Genomic DNA, 17,062 nt, shown 5'->3' on the forward strand with positions numbered 1-17,062 from the left:
AGCTGTGTTTTAAATGGAAGCAAAACAAGCCATGTGAAAGCACAGAAGGATAACCTGAAGAACAAGCATTTTGTATTTCTGCAAAAAAATAAACCAAGCATGCGGGCACACAGAACTGAGACCTAGCCAGCAGGACGGCAGAAACTGAAGAGGCAAGGTGGACTGAATGATGGGAAAGAAGGCTGGGCGCACTCCAGCGGTCGGGACCGATGTGGAAAGAGCAAGAAGGCACTGAGGCAGAGGAGGGCAGGGTGTGGGGCAGTGTGGAGGACAGCCACACTGTCTACAAGCATGGGGCCAGGCTTCACAGAAGCAAACCCACTGTGTCCCCCGGCAGAGTCCCACGAGGGGCTAACTCCCTGGAGTCACGGGAGGACTAGAGGCTCCAACCTATTCAGGTTTACCTGTCACTGGCATGGCCGAGGAGAGTGACATCAGTGAGGATAAATGATTACTGCAGTTTTCCCCTGAGCGTCTCACAAGAGACCCCTTGGAATGAAATGGAACGGAATGTCGGCTTTTCACCGTGAGCGCTGGGCCCTCTATCAGTTTCCCCACACTTCTTTTCAAAAAATTTTTTTTCATGTTTATTTATTTTTAAGAGGGTGGGGGGGCACGAGCAGGGGAGGGGCATAGAGAGAGAGGGAGGCACAGAATCCAAAGCAGGCTCCAGGCTCCGGGCTGTCAGCACAGAGCCTGACGTGGGGCTCGAACTCACGAACCATGAGATCATGACCTGAGCCGAAGTCAGACGCTCGACTGACTGAGCCACCTGGGCCCCCTCTCCCCATTTTACCCCTCATCCCCAATTCATGCTCTTCACCCTCCCTGAGAAACCCATACGGTCTCAGCTTTTACCATTCCCAGGCTCACACGTGCCTCTGGGGCAGCCCAACGTCTCCCTCTTCCTCCAAGAGGTCCCCTGCCACACAAGGCCTACCCAATGGGTTCCCTCTGGATTTGGAACTTCTCAACACTGCATCCAATACTATAAACACTGGTAGTCATATGTTCTTAACACGTCCTTCCGCCTTCTGAAGCAAAACTTGCTTCCCACCCTCGGGGGAAAAATTGAAAACATTTTGAAAGCATTTCGAATGTATTTTGCTTTCTCATCACACCATCCCGCAAAAGATAAAACAGAAAAATGGAGAAAGGGGGCAAGTTTGGCTTTCAGCTGATTCATGCGTCTGAAACAGAAGATCACTGTCACACAAGGAGGAGGCTAGCAGGTAAATCCTACAGAAGGCCAGTGCACTTGGCGGGTCCGTGCATGAGAGCAGGGAGCACAGGACATATTAGAGGGAGCAGGTAGTTGGCAGAGGCCTTGGGAGCGTCACCGAGAGCACAGCAGAATAACAGTTCTCAGAGACAAATAACCCAAGTCATTCCAGTTGTTTTTAGAATTGGAGTGCCCACATTTGAGTATGGATATATACAATGTTCTGAGGTTTCACTTAAAGAAAATAATGCAGCCAGGCATTAAAATTGTGCCTTAAAAGTATAGAGAAACTGTTGATTTTTTTAATTCTTAATCCTTGTACAATTCTTTTCTGAAAACAACGCTATTCTTAATACAATCTGATCTCTTTCAGAAGTGTGAGGCTTGCTTTTACTAAACTTTCTAGGACAAGACTCGAGTTAGCTTAACCATTGTAATACCTTAAAAGAATACAAAGTAATTTGTAAGATCATATTTAAATAGGTTATGTCCCAACCAACAATTTGGAAGACACTGGGTTCTTCAACAAAACACATACTTCGCACTAACGGACAAACTTCTGAGCCACGCCCCTAATTCCCAAGGACAGAAGACACTCACTTAGGCGGTAGACCTGAGACCAGTAATTCCTCAGTTCATCAACAAAGTAGGTAAAATGAGGAATCATAAAAATGCGTATCATTCATGTTTTACTTTGGCAAACCTTTTAAAGTATAATTTATTTGCAAATAGTTTAATGTAGGGCCAAGACCTTTCCCTTGAGTAGGATCCAGCGACGGAGTTTCTCAGTCTTCCATGCATAAATAACACCCATTAGACAACGCTGAAGAGCTTCAGGATTGTTTTCTTTAAAGAAGAAGGAAAACTTAAAGACACACGAGGAGCAAAGTGAAAACAGAACCTGGAAGCTGCCCATCTTTTTATGATTTGTCCCTAATCTTTTATAATTGCCTCATCTTTATCCAATCTGATAGTAACTTGTCTTTATGGAGTCTTTCCAAAGGTTTTCACAGAAATGACGGCTCTCTCTGTTTTAGCATACACATTTCATCAGTTTTCATTCCATTTCATTAAATTATGCCAATTACGGTAACAAGAATGCCACACATTAAACAGATCCGGAAACGAAATGCCTCTTGGTGTGCACTCGTCTCAGTGAGGGGACGCTGTCGCCATGGCCCCCTCCCAGCAGGCTGGGGGTGCCTGTGCCAGTCCAGGCCCCGTCGGGAGGGGAGGGAGAGCTGGGCCACCTGGGAGGCCAGAAAACAGGCCTTCTGTTGCATCGTGATCCATTCCATGTCCTGGATGATCCTGTCTGGAAAACCTGCCAAGCCAGGGCTGTACCTTAGTAATATCTGGCAGGTTTGGGGCATACAATAAATATGCATTCAATGAAAGAATGTGCCTTGACGATCTTTAATTACTCCCACCCCATTCAAAGAACGCAGAGCAATGTTTCATTTGGATACAAACTGAAGAGGGCGACAGCCTACAGAAAGACCAGAAAATTACCATGATTATCACAGAAATAAAGGGAAGACAAAACCCAACTCAATAATTCCATTCAAAAGTACCCTAGTCCAAAAGTCAAAAACCTTCTTTGCCCTGCTAGGAGCCCGATACATGCTCTGACGTTCAGAAGTGGTACCAAATGAAAATAGTTGGTTGTGGGTTTCTTTACAATCAAGCTTTTTAATTGAATTCTCAGAGTTTCATCAGTCCTTTCAATAAGGTAAAGAGACTTCTATGAGAACAGATTTTTTTTCTGAAACAACAGTAACAGCTAACAAATACTGACTAGTTCATCTTGCCAGGTGCTATAGTAAGCGTGCCGTGTATATTTGTTCATTTAATCCTCAGAATAACTGTAGGTACTAAACTCACTCAAAGACAGATAGCTCATCAGTGGTGAAGCCAGGATTTGAACCCAGAGGCCATGTGCTGAACCCCTGTGTCATACTGCCTAATTCAGCTCACTTTCTTAGAAATAATTTTAATATTTTACCTAAGGGTTTTGTTAGTATACCTCCCCAAAATACAACAAAGTCTTTAATCATAAAGTTGAAATTAATTCTTTTTTTTTTTTAAGCTTTTATTTTGAGAGAGAGAGAAAGCGTGGGCAGGAGGGGCAGAGAGAGAATATCAAGCCGGTTCCACAAGCTGTCAGCACAGAGCCTGAGGCAGGGCTCGAACACATGTACCCTGAGATCATGACTTGAGCCAGATTCAAGAGTCCGATGCTCAAATGACTTAGCCACCCAGGTGCCCCACTAATTAAGAAATTACTTCTTAAACAGTTCCCACTAACCCTATACTCATTGAAAAAACAACTATACATGACTACATTCATTCATTATCAAACATTTAATGAGCAACTGCTTAATCACTTGAAAACAAAGAGTAAGGGCAATTCAGTGGACATTGCTCAGCGACTGAATGTGTACCGCATGCCTACTCTTGCCAATGCTCCCAGGAAACTCGGTCTGGTGGAAGAGACACATCACTGTCCTCTGGTTTTAGGAAATGCTAATGCCATTTATTCATTCCCAGGAAAGGCTCTGGGGTGCCCCAAGTGTGAACTGGGACAGCGGGGGGTGGGGGGGGTGAAGGGGAAAGGACCCTGGAAAAGACTCTGAGATTCAACCAAGGCACTGCTCCTTTGTAAGCCACGGAGATTTGAGTTAAGGGCTGTTGTAGACGAGACATAGGATCAGTACCGTGTCTTGGAACAACCACTCCAGAAGGAGAGAGCATGGGGCAGATGAGGGCATAAAGCGAGGAGGCCGGCGACGATCTGCCGTGAAAGGGTAGGTGAGAACGGGGGGATGTGAGGTTGAAACGAGGGAACTGGATGGTGTGTGAATGACATCCACGAAGTTGTTTTAAAAAAAAGTCCAGACGAGAAATGGTGAAAGCCTGAACTCAGGCCACGCCACCGGTCACGGGAAAGGGAGACTGGACGGATGTTCAGAAGTCAGAATCAGGAAGACCTGGTGCGATAATGGGTGCGAAGGGGGGCCGGACTGAGGAGTGGGAGCGGGAGCAGGAAGAGGAAAAGAATGGAGTCACGTCACAGGAGGGAAACGTAAGAGAGGCTGACTAACATCTGATCGAGAAACCAATTCGAGTTATCCTGGGGAACACAGCCGAGGGCAAGGAAGCTCCGAGCTGAGGGAGGCACAAGGGCTAGCTGCTAAGGTATGCACCCCTAACAACGGTGTCGATGTTCACTGCTAACCACTTTTTCGCTTCCTCCTTCGGGTCAGAGCTGGCATCCCTCACTTTTACACCTGAGCAAAGTAAGGCACACAGGGAGGAAGAGGAAGAGCCGAGGTCCTAACGCGGCTGCCTCCAGGCCCTGACACCCAAGCGACTTCCACGCGGCCACACTGCCCGCTGAGCAAGTAATGACCACAACGACAGTAGAGACAATGACAGCTTCACTCTGCCGCTGCGGAGCCAGTTAGAACCACAGCTCTCACCCCTGTGCCTCTGCCAAGTGCAGAGGGGGAACTTCACATGCACAGCGTGTCTATTGCTCGTCTGGAAGAGGGGCAGCGAGACCTGCATTTATCAAGCATCTGCACAATGCAGACACTTGTCACACATGTGTTACTTCTCCTCCTCATGGTGTCCCTGGAAGAGAAGCTGTACTAGTTTCAATCGGCGGTCAAGGAAATGGTCTCACGAGAGGAGGTGACTGGCCCAGGGCCATGATGCACGACGGGGCAGGAGAGGGACAGAATCTCCGTACCGGGAAGCACCCACATGTATTCCTACATAGAGACTAAACATAAATGAACCGAGAGAGAGCGAGCACTCACGTGGAAAAATGTTCCAAATGAGCGAATCCTGTAAATAAAAAATAAACATAAAGATTATCTGTATTACGCTTGCAGCTTTTCTTGAAGTCTGAAACCATTTTTTTTTTTTTAAATAGAAAAATAAACTCTGCGAGTTAGGGCATAAAAGAACCCAAAGGCCTCTGTCCATTCCCAGAAGACATCCTTGGTCATTACAAGCTGACGAGAATCAGTTCTGTTTCTAAGCAGCTCCAAAAAAAAAAAAAAAATCACATAACTTCTTTTTTCTTTTTTTAATTTAAGAAAGTGCAATGAAGCGATATTTTTTTTTAACTACCGATTAAAATGCATGGTGGAAACTGGCTTGCTGGGCACCAGGACCTAAACATTAGAAATGTAGTGCAACTTCTAGGGTGAAGAGTCAACTCACTTTCACCTTAGGAAAAAAACAGCGTTTAGTAGGTGAATTGTTAGCATTCAGAATGTGTAACTGGTGCATCTTGCCAAGTTCAGAACGAATAGAGGACTGTGAATGCATTTAATGCTAAAATGGGAGATTACCGAACATAGGCTGTTTACAGAATTCAAGTCCTTTCTATTTCCTTAGGAATTAGAGACCTTTGTGTAATTTCTCATTGTTTTTCCCTGGTTTCTGCTTAGTAGGTTCCATGCCCAACGTGGGGCTCAAACTCACGACCGTGAGATTAGGCGTTGTGTGCTCTACTGACTGAGCGAGCCAGCCAGCCGCCCCAAGTGTAATCCCTCACTTAAAGCAGTGATCCTTTGCTTGGAATTACATCAAATAAAGAAATTAACTTTGCCTCAAAAGTGAGGATAATGCTTATTTTTAAAATATATTATTTGGACATTGATTTAATCTTATGGGTTGGACTCTAACACCACCAGTTTTTGGATATTTTTAACCTAAAAAATGGAATTTTCACATGGTTTCATACATTGGTAGGCTATTCTCTTGATCAGCCTGTAACAAATGTCTGTAACATTTTACAAATAAAATAGTGTTCAAGTGTCCTTAGTTTTTAAAGGAAACGCTAGATGGCAGTAAATACACAAAAGTTGTGACATATGACCCTGTGTTACCAAGCATAATGATCATTTTTGCCTTTTATTGAATTTTATGCTCTACTATGTCAAGCTTAAAAAAACAAAAAACAAAAAACAAAAAACCTGAATAAAAAATTTAAATAAAAATTAAAGTTCCCTGGCGTTACTACTGAAACAATCAAATTCATCTACAATTTAAACTGTGACAATACTAACTCTCAACTCCAACTTTATAAAACTGTTAAATTTTCTAAGTCTCCTTTGTTTTAACAAATTCTTTTTTTCTTTTGACATGAATACATTTTGTAATGTTTTTAAGTTTATTTATTCACTATTGAGAGAGAGAGAGAGAGAGAGAGAGAGAGAGACAGAGACAGAGAGAGCATAAGCTGGGAGGAGGAAGAGAGAGAGAGAGACACACAGAATCCGAACCAGGCTCCAGGCTCTGAGTTGTCAGCACAAAGCCCGAGGTGGGGCTCGAACCCCCACAGACCGTAAGATCATGACCTGAGCCGAAGTCAGACACTTTAACCAACTGAGCCACCCAGGCACCCCATAAATATATTTTAGATATTACTTAATTTGGAGAAAATAGCTTTAAGATAAAATACCTTAAACTGCTATTTCCATCAAATGTTAATAATTTACACAAAAATTTAAATACACATATGGCTTATTTACTAGGTTTCGAATTAGTGAAATTTCTATTCTTTTAGGGGCCATGAATGAATATATGTTAAGTACAGCATGCTATTAATTTAATGTGCTACTAGCAAAACACTGTTTTAAATTCAGTAATTAAAACTGACACTATCTAGATTTCAGGAGAAAACAGGTAAGTAAGTATAATATTAAAATTTTACTTCCTTATTTGAAAACCTATCTACAGATCAAAGGAAATATCTTAGAAACATTGCTAATCTGATCCACGGATGGTTTTAATGAACTCTCTATAACATTCTGAATTGTAATTTCAGTAGGATTTTGCAGACTTACATGGTAATAAACCAAAAACGTATACTTTCTAATTTATATTAAACTTTCTACTTTTTGGATTCATTACAAGACCAGATGGCATTCAGCTCAGGTCTCAGCAACACTAGAATAAAACTAGCTAACTTACTAATTTTTGGGTTATTTCTAACACTTTATCTGAGCTAGATTTTGTCCTGACACACAAAATTTTCAATTTAGAAAACAAAGCTGGGGTCCTCTCAATAGGTAGAAAAGTCAATAAAATAAAAACAGCAAATCCTCAAATATACTACTTTGGTACAAAGGAAAGACTTATTTTAATACCAATCTGTGCCAATATAACTCAACTTTTGATCAATAGTTTCCAAAAAATCAGTAAATAGCTACAGTTACTACAAGCACATTAAAGCAAACACACACTCAAATAGCCAAAACAATCTTTTACAGCCTTGAAAAAGAACAAAGTTGGGAGTCTCACACTTGCTGACTTGAAAACCTACTACAAGGCTATAGTGCCAAAAGCAATGTGGTACTGGCATAAAGATAGAAAGATACTTCTCACCAAATTCACCAAGTTAGATATATTAAACACATACAGCTTTTTGTATGTCAATCACACATCAATAAAGCGGTTAAAAAAAAACCAGACATATAGACCAATGGAAATTAATTAAGAGGCCAGAAATAAACCTCACGTTTATGGTCAAGTGATTTCCAGCGAGGATGGCAACACCATTCACTGGGGAAAAGACAGTCTTTTCAACGGGGTGCTGGGAAAACTGGATGTCCTCAGGCAAAAGAACGAAGTTGGACCCTTACCTTACACTGTAGAAAAACTTAACTCAAAATGGATCAGAGACCTAAACTTAGGACCCAACACTATAAAACTCCTAAGAAAAGGCAGGGCAAAAGCTTCATGACATTAGACTTGGCAACGATTTCTTGGCTATGACACCAAAGGCACAGGCAACAAAAGAAACAAGCGGAAAACCTGGGCTTCTATGCACTAAGAGGGTAGTGCCAACAGAGTACAAAGGTAGCCCACAGAAGTGGAAAAAACATTCTCGAGTCACGTCTCTAACAAGAGATCGATACCCAGCACGTATAAAGAACTCCTACAAGTCAACAGATAAGCGAAAGGCAACTAAAAAAAAGAACGGGTGAGGAAACTGAACAGATGATATTCAAGTGGCCAAAAGCACATGAAAAGATGTTCAACATCGCCGCTTGTCAGGGAAATCAAAACTATAATGAGGTATTACCTCATACCCATTAGGATGACTATTATTAAACAAACAAACAACAGAAAATAACAAATGTTGGCAAAGAGGTGGAGAAATTGAACAAATGCTTGTGCCTTGCTGGCGGGAATGTAAAAACGGTACAGCTGCTGTGGAAAATGGTATTGTGTTTCTTGAAAAAATTAAACAGAATTACCACGTAATCCAGAAATTCTGTTTCTGGCTATGGACTCTAAAGAAGTGAAACAGGGACTCAAAGAGGTATTGGTACATCCACGTTCACAGCAATATTATTCACAACAGCCAAAATGCGGAAGCAACCCACGTGGCCATCGGCTGACGAACGGATAAATAAGACGTGGTATATACATACACGGGAGTATCATGCAGTCTTGAAAAGGAAGGAAATTTTAACATATCCTGTAACACACATGAACCCTGAAGACCTTATGACACAAGAGGACAGATATTGGATGATTCTGTTATGTGAGATTCCTAGAGTAATCACATTCACAAGAACAGAAGGGAGAATGGTGGTTACCAGGGGCTGGAGAGGGGAGAATGGGCACTTCGTGTTTAACAGATACAGAGTTTCAGTTAATGCCTTGAACCGTACAATCAAAAGTGGTTAAAAGGGTACATTTCATATTATGTGGGGTTTTTTTTTTACCACAATTAAATTTCTGAAGAGGTTAAAATGATAAATTTCCGATGTTTACTTCACCACAATAAAAACCAAAAATGAGAAAGCGGTATATACATGTAGTTACAACCTCCTTACACTCCTTCACCCTTTGACTTAACCCTGGGTGATCTCAATATTAGTAATGATCTCTGTATTAACAAACATTGGTAACATCTCTATGAGTTGGCTCATTAAAAAAACAAACAAACAGAACACACCAAAATAATCACTATTATAAGGATTTAATCTTGGTAACCAAAGGAAATACTTCTTGTTTAGAGGTATAAGTCTAGCTGGTAATGAAATAGCCCGACACTGCTGGCATTCTGGCCTACGGGGAAGAATTTTAAGCTGAAAAACACGTTTCTCCCGTGTCATGACGGACTCGAAAGTCGGTGGCTGAGACAGCCCGTGGCTGAGCTTTTGCCTTCCACCCCTCAGGTTGCCAGGCATCCCCAACTTACATCCTAGGTGCAGATTCCACCCGGGCTAGAATTCAGAGTGGGAAGTCTACGCTAGCATGGAGGAAATCGGGATTAACTCACATCCAAGCCTTCTCAGAACTCACCAAAGAAGAAGAGAAGACCACAAGGGGTCCCCTGTCTTTGGATGACAGTCGTGATGATCTTCTCCTCCACGTCACCACAGGCCAGTCACCTGACATATCATTTATTCTGCCTAGTTGCGTCTCTGGTAGATGCACTAAGCTATAGTGTCCGTATGTGGACACGTGCGTGTGCGTGCGCGTATGTGTAAAATGTGCACATCTTCTCAGCTACATTAAGAAGCAGAGCTCTTGAGGACAAAAATAAAAAGCCAGCTTTGTCTTTCCTTCGCACCAGATTCAGTAGCATATACATAGTAGCTCTCAATACTGACTGTGTATAATTAAGGAATAAAAAAATGAGCACTTGCCACTTTGTGTTCTGTAAGTAGAACTCAGAAAACGCTATAAACAAATATAGTCATATAATTAATACCGAATATGTTTATCAGAAAAGAATAATACCCATTTTTTCTTTTTCTTTTGATTTCTTTTTTTTTTTTCAGTTTATTTATTTTTGAGAGAGACAGAACATGAGCAGGGGAGGGGCACAGAGACAGGGAGACACAGAATCCGAAGCAGGCTCCAGGCTCTGAGCTGTCAGCACAGAACCCGACGCAGGGCTTGAACTCACAAACTGTGAGATCGTGACCTGAGCAGAAGTGGGATGCTTCACCAGCTGAACTACCCAGGCACCCCCATTCTGTGTTTTGAAATTAAAAAAAAAAAAGAAAGAAAGAAATGCCCATTTTCTTTTTTAATAGCTTAATTTATTAATTCCACATTCACAACACTGAACTGTATACCTACCATCACTGTTCAAGTTAGTACTCTTATCTACTAGATAGAAAAGTAGACACCGTCCCTGGTCTTAAGAAACCAACAGTGCACGAGAGAGACAGACATTACATAAACACACCTATCAGGAAGCGCAAGGCATATAAACGGGATAATCACCAGGAGGGAGGGCCATGGAGCTTCAAGATGGGCTAAGAGAAGAGATCCAGCAGAGATGGAAGGATCAGAAAAGCCTGGGAGACCAGCGACATCTAAGCTGAGACATAAGGAATAAAAGTGTGCTAGCCAGGCCCAAAGAAAGGACTTTGGTCCTAAGCAAAAGAGGAAAGAAAAAAAAAAAAAAAAAAAGATTAACAGAGTGAGGACTTCTGCTTCTGGAAGAATGGAACAGAAGTAGTTTTCACTCCTCCTCCTGCTAAGAACAACCAAAGACCATGGACATTACATACAAAATAAACACACGGAAACTCTGAAAGGTAGAAAGAAGGCCGACTCAGCATAGACCCCAGTACCCTGAGGACCCCAGGTATTCCTCTCTACCTCATACGTCCTAGACTGAGTGCTGAGGAAGGGGCAAGCACAAATGCCAACGGGCACAGACAAAAAAAAAAGTCCCAAGACAAGCCTGCTCTCCAGCCAAAGGGCCGGCACAGGGGCGGCCCAGCAAGACAGAGAACTTTTAGACGCTCTAGCCAAACACCACAGAAATACTGCGGCCCACCCCACACAGGCCAGCAAATTCCTGGGTGCCACCTGCAGAATGCTCCTGTAGGCCAGGATATCTCCCCAATTAAGTGAGAAGAACCAGGCCCCAAATATCTGATGTTAAGACATCAGCAAATACAAAAGAAGAAAGAAGTAGCATTGGGGATACACAGAACCCTGGACCAGCCAGAAATCTGGAGAAAGCGAAGGCAAAATCAAGAAGTGGGCAGTGAACACGTCCCGCATCGCTCAGAAGCTGGCAACGGAACCCCCAGATGTGGCCCACAGCAGAGCTCTGCTCGATTTGGGGGAGGGGACGGTTTTCAGGTCCTTCCGTGTCTCTCAAGACTTTCGTACTCCTCTTGTTCTGGTTCCCAATTTACCAAGAAATCTACTAAACCAATTCCACTGTAACTTTAACACCAACTGTTACAGTCATTGGAAAAGTATCTCCTTCTGGTAAGTTAACTGCCTGGCATTCTGGTCAGTCCTTTGTGAGTCTCGTTAGTTTTAAGCATCAGTCAGTCCCAAAAGCCTAATTAACTCTGCATGTACTGGCAAAGACAAGATCCCAGACCCACAAACTTAAGGCCATATCCTAAATGGAAGGTACGCTATGAGCCTGGGCAGCTGGCCGTCTAAGACGCCTCTGTCTTGATCTCTCACTAACACAGGTGAGAAACCAGCCTTGCAAATAGCTCTCCAAAATCCTATTCAACTCTCAAAATTCAAAGCAGACCTACTTTTATGTGCTGGAGCCGTCCCCTTTCCCTCCTACTCACTGCTGTCTAAAATCATTCTCCAAAACGCATATTCTGCATAGAACATCCACCACGAACACAGATTCCTATTAAATACACAGAAAGATAAACACCGCGAAGCAGAATCTAGTTCTTCAGCACAAGTTCACACTCCGACTGCTAGCTGGCCCTCAGTCCTGAGGCCTTAGGTATACGAGCCACTGCCTTATAGTCCCGCTAAATTCTGCTGGATTCAATGTTCACAACTGCTCTATTTTTAAAGTATCTAAAAATGAAAGGTCACAATAAGCACTAGCAATAAAAATTCCTGCGAATGCGTCCATTTGCAACTGGTCAGTGCTGAATTTTCAAGATGTTACAGTAATCCATATTCGGAACCACCATAAACAAAATGAAAACCTAAAAAGTACGGCCAGCCAGCCTCCTTGAACTTCGTACGCACGGTTATGCGCCTTCCTGATACATATCACATCTGGGTGTTTTAGAGTTTCACGATGAATTCCACACCTGTTGCTAACGAGATTTAAGTCATTATCAAAAAGCGTTTCTTAGGATCCATTTGCGGAAGAACGTAGAAATGACAGATCCCTACAAGAGGCTAAAAAAACGTCAAATCTACAGAATTCTATTTCATACGGAAGTTCTCTACCCAGCAATGGACGGGAAGAGTCACTTTCCCGAGCCCACCACGGCTCGGTCTCTCCGAGCTGGGCAGCAACCAGAAATGCGTCGGTCCGTCACCTGAACTACCTCGCCTTCTTACCAGGAAATGTGTGTCGTTAAACTGCCAGTCACGGACAGACAGGGATACCGCTGCTGTCTGTAGGTCATCTCTGCTTAAACGGAGGCGTCTGGCGTGGAGACTATTTAAAATACGTTGAAAGTTTCACTTACCTCCACGGCTACCACGATCAAAACGAGGTCCAATTTTGACTCTGGAAAGAGGGCATTCACTTGTGGTGACATTCCAATTAGAGCACAGTTAGTGACCACAGATATAACACTCATTGTTTCAAAAGCCAACTAAAAGGAAAAAAGAATGTGAAATTAAAAACCACAATGACCTCTTCCATACTTCCTCAGCCTTTTTTTGTATCATATAAAATGAAAGAAAAAGCCTTTCCCTCGTTCCAAATATCCCAAGTACATTTAAAACTTTTTCTCTATAATGCTGTGATTTTCTTCGGCTTAAGAAAATCATGCCGTTACAAGGCATTTTCAATATTTTTGGCTGGAATATCCAAAGCACTATGTTCTACCTTCCCAGCTGGAGGTGGGCAGGGGCCTGAGAATTTGGAATACATCCGAGAGGAGTGTGCTGTTCAAGTTACCCTACTCGTACCTAAAGGGAATCTAAGGTGGGGCCACCAGAAAAAACGTTTCACATTCAAAAACTGTTAGTATGATTTCAAACGGAATTTTTTTGTGACTGTCTTACTCTGCCACATTACAGACCACAGCTGGTTCGGCTACACCAGAGGCACCAGCTATCGTGATCCTTTTCGAGTGGCATTCGCCCAGGAGACTTCGGAAAAACACACGTGCCCCGCCGAGCTACTGAACAGACTGACCCCAGGCCCCGTGGAGGAGTCTCCCAGAGCCCACTACAGAGTACCGACTGCGGAAATGTTGTGACCACTGCCCGCTCGCTCTTCCTTTTAATGCACAACACTTGATCCCTGCCGAGTAACCTAACCACTGGGAAGGGACATAGAGGCTTCCATTACAGAACGAGCAAGTCGCGGGGAGGAATGCTGCAGCCCACAGGGATTACGGTCAAGGTGTTGTGACGGCAACGCCTGGTGACCCACGCGGGTACTCTGCTTGTGGCGAGCACAGCAGAGCATACAGACTTGTCCAATCACTGTGTTGCACACCCCAAACACGTGTAACGTTGTGTGCCAACTGTACTTTCGTTTAAAACAAGAATCAGATAAAAGTCCCACGAATTCTAAAAAATACAATTACTGTTAGAAACTAAAATTTTAAAAGAAGCAAAACAAAACATGATTGGATCCCAACTGAATAAATATCTGGTCTCATGGAGAATTTCCGCTATCTTTTTTTAGCAATCTTTGTCTAACTTGATTATTTTTTCCGGAGTTTTCTTTACAACAAACCTACTCAAGACTTTATCTTCTCTTTAAGTAACTTAAATTTTTTTATTTATTCATTTTTTATCTTCACATAGCTCAGAATTGAAAACTTGAAGTTACAGTGAAGAGTCTCCTTGCCCTCATGTACCCCTTACCTACCCGCGAGCTCCTGTGCTCCCTACAAAAGGATCACCATTATGAATTTTTTTTTTTTTTACCTTTCCAGATGCTTTATATGCAAACTTTATAAAGAAATTTGAATATATATGCCCTTTCTTCCCCTCTTTCAGCCCAATGCATACTGTCCGGTCCCTTGCTTTTGTCACTTAAAATTGTCTTGGAGAATATTCTATGTCAGTACTCAAAGAACTCTCTCATTCTTTGTCACAACTGTTTAAATACTTTATTGCAGAGATGTATCGGAATTTATTTAACCATTTCCTTATTGGTGGGCATTAGTTGCTATGACAATCATCGTTCCATTTAGTTACCGTGTAAATACATCATTTAACAAGAGTGGAATTAGGATAAATTCCTGAAAGTGGAACTGAGTCAAAGGTACCACGCATTCATAATTTTGATAAATCACGTCAAGCTGCACTCCATGAGACTGACCAGTTCATCCTCCTATCAGCAGTATCTAAGAGTGCCTGGCTTCCTGCATTTTTAATACGTCTATAATGAAACATGATTTTTTCAAATACAGCTATACTGAGTTATAATTTATGTGCAATAAGCTGTATTCATTGAAGGTATACACTTAAGTTTTGATTGACGTATATACCTGTGAAAACACCACCACAAACGAGATGCAGAATAATTCTACTTCCCCCAAAAGACTGCTCATGACCCACTGCAATCCATCCTTCTCTTCACACCGGCCCAAAGCAAACAGTGACCTGCTCTTTGTCACTGCAGTTTTGTCACTGCTCCAGGATGTCATAACTGGAATGACATAGTATATACTCTTCCCCATCCTTTCACCCAGCATGATTTTGAGATTGATCCATATCATTTCTATATCTATATCTAGTCGTTTCCATTTTTATTGTGGAGTAGTATTCCATTTTATGAATATACCATCATTTTTTATTTATTTACCTACTGATGGAACACTGGGTTGTTTCCAGTTTCGGACTACTCTGAATGAAGTTACTATAGACACATGCGTGCCTCCTGAAATGTTCACGTTCTCTCATTTCTCCTGGATATTTAGGAGCCGATATGCTGAGGGTATGGTAGGTGTACGTTGAACTTTCTAACAAACTTCCATCTCATTCTGCAAAGTGACTGCACCATGACGCATCCTCGCCAGAAAGGTAGGACAGTTGCAGTTACTACGCATCATGGCCAACGTTTCACACCGTGAATCTTCATTTTAAACTGGGTATGTAGTGCTATCTTCTGGTTTTCATTTGCATTTTCCTGGTAACTAATTATAAATCTTTTCATGAGCTCACCGGCCATTCACATATGTTTTTTGGTGAAGTACTTCTTCAAATCATGGTCCTTGTTTCTAAAGGCTGAAATGTCTTACTGAATTGTAAGAGTTTCCTAACCTGAATACCAGTACTCTGGCAGACATACGTATTGTGTATTTTTTCTCCCATTCTGTGTCGTGCCTCGTCTTCTTTTAACGTTAGAAGAGCAAACTTTCCCCCCTATCTGGAGACCTGGTTATCTCAATGCCATTAGTGGACAATTATTTCCCCCACTGAACTGAGACTTCACATAGACCACATAATCCATTTCTGGACTTACTCTTCTGTTTAACTGGTCTGACTGTCTACTGATGCACCAGGACCACACCACGTTAATAACGGAAGTTATGTAACAAGTTTTAATACATGGTAAGTGTCCCTATTCTTCTTCATAGCTTTCTTGTTCTTCTATTTCATTCATTTCTCCCTGTGAATGTGACAATACACTTACCGGCTTAAAAGAAAACCTTGGGCTGGCGTAGTGCTCCATTTATAAATTAATCTGTAGGTCAATTTGTAAACGAAAGGAGAATTGATATGTATTGAATACTGAGACTTCCTTTATCAGTCAGCTATTACTACATAACCAACCACCCCAAACTCTGGCTTCAAACAGCCATTTATTTAGCTCATGATTCTGTGGGTGGACAAGTTAGGATATGCTCGTCTCGGCAATTCTTCTGGTCTCAGCTGACTTTGACTGGATTTGCTCACGCACCTGAGGTCAGCTAGTGGGTAAACCAGAGATATCATTGGCCTTATCAGGCTACTTAGAACTTCTAGTACCGTGTCCGATAAAGGTAGCAAGAGTGAACACCTTTGCCTTGTTCCTAATTTTAGAAGGAAAGCATTCAATCTTTCACCAATAAGTATGATGTTAGCTTTAGATTTTTTTAAAAAATAGATGTCCCTTATCAAGTTGAAGAAACACCCCCATTTCTATTTTTGTGAGAGTTCTCAAAAAGGAATGTTGGACTCTCAAATGCTTGATATGTATTGGTTGATACAACTATGCAGTTCTTCAAACTATTAAATGGCACGTTATACAGATTAATTTTCTAATATTAAACCAGGCTGGCATCCCTGGACTAAATCCCACTTGTCATGGTACACACTTCTTTTTACAGATTGCTGAACTCAGTCTGCTAATAGTTTATTAAGGTGTTTTGTCCATTTGCTCACAAGGGATGTTCGTTTGTTGTTCTCCTGTCTCGCACTCTGGTTTTCCACCACACTGATACTAGCCTTCATAAAATGAATTAGGAAATATTCCCTCCTCCTCTGTTTTCTGGAAGAAATTGTGTAAAATTGGGGTTCATTCTTAGAAATTGCTGGTGAAATCATTCGGGCCAATGTATTTCTTTTTTGGAAATTTATAATTACAAATTTAATTTCCTTATAATTACAGAGCTACTCAAATTATCTATTTCGTATTGGGTGAGTTGTGGTAGTTTGTATTTTTGGAGGAAATGATCCAAACTGTCAAATTTGTATGCGTAGAGTTGCTCATAATATTCCCTTCAATACTTTCGGTACTTTAAGGGTCTGTAGTGGTACCTGCTGTTTTCTTTTTATATTGGTTATCTTGTCAACTATATTGATCTTCCCAAAGAACCAACTCTTTTCAGTAATCTTCTCTATTATTTTGGTTTTTCATTTCATCCATCTGTACTCTTATCTTTATTA

At 41.9% G+C, this 17,062-nt stretch overlaps 1 protein-coding gene across 7 annotated transcripts in view; it reads right to left on the bottom strand.

The window, feature by feature from the left end:
* The window catches only part of ANO10 (anoctamin 10), a 283,194-nt gene that overhangs the window by 155,294 nt on the left and 110,838 nt on the right, over positions 1-17,062 (bottom strand). For all 7 annotated transcript variants that reach the window (XR_008422657.1, XM_053904132.1, XM_053904133.1 and 4 more), the window contains exon 11: positions 12,694-12,822. Coding sequence is in view for 6 of the 7 variants with exons in the window: in XM_053904132.1 (XP_053760107.1) it covers positions 12,694-12,822 (129 nt within the window). In the remaining variant the exon portion in view is untranslated. The remainder of the gene's footprint in view (positions 1-12,693; positions 12,823-17,062) is intronic.

The sequence above is a fragment of the Panthera pardus genome, unplaced genomic scaffold (assembly GCF_024362965.1).
Source record: "Panthera pardus isolate Hobbes unplaced genomic scaffold, ASM2436296v1 HiC_scaffold_16, whole genome shotgun sequence".
NCBI classification, from domain to species: Eukaryota; Metazoa; Chordata; class Mammalia; order Carnivora; family Felidae; genus Panthera; species Panthera pardus.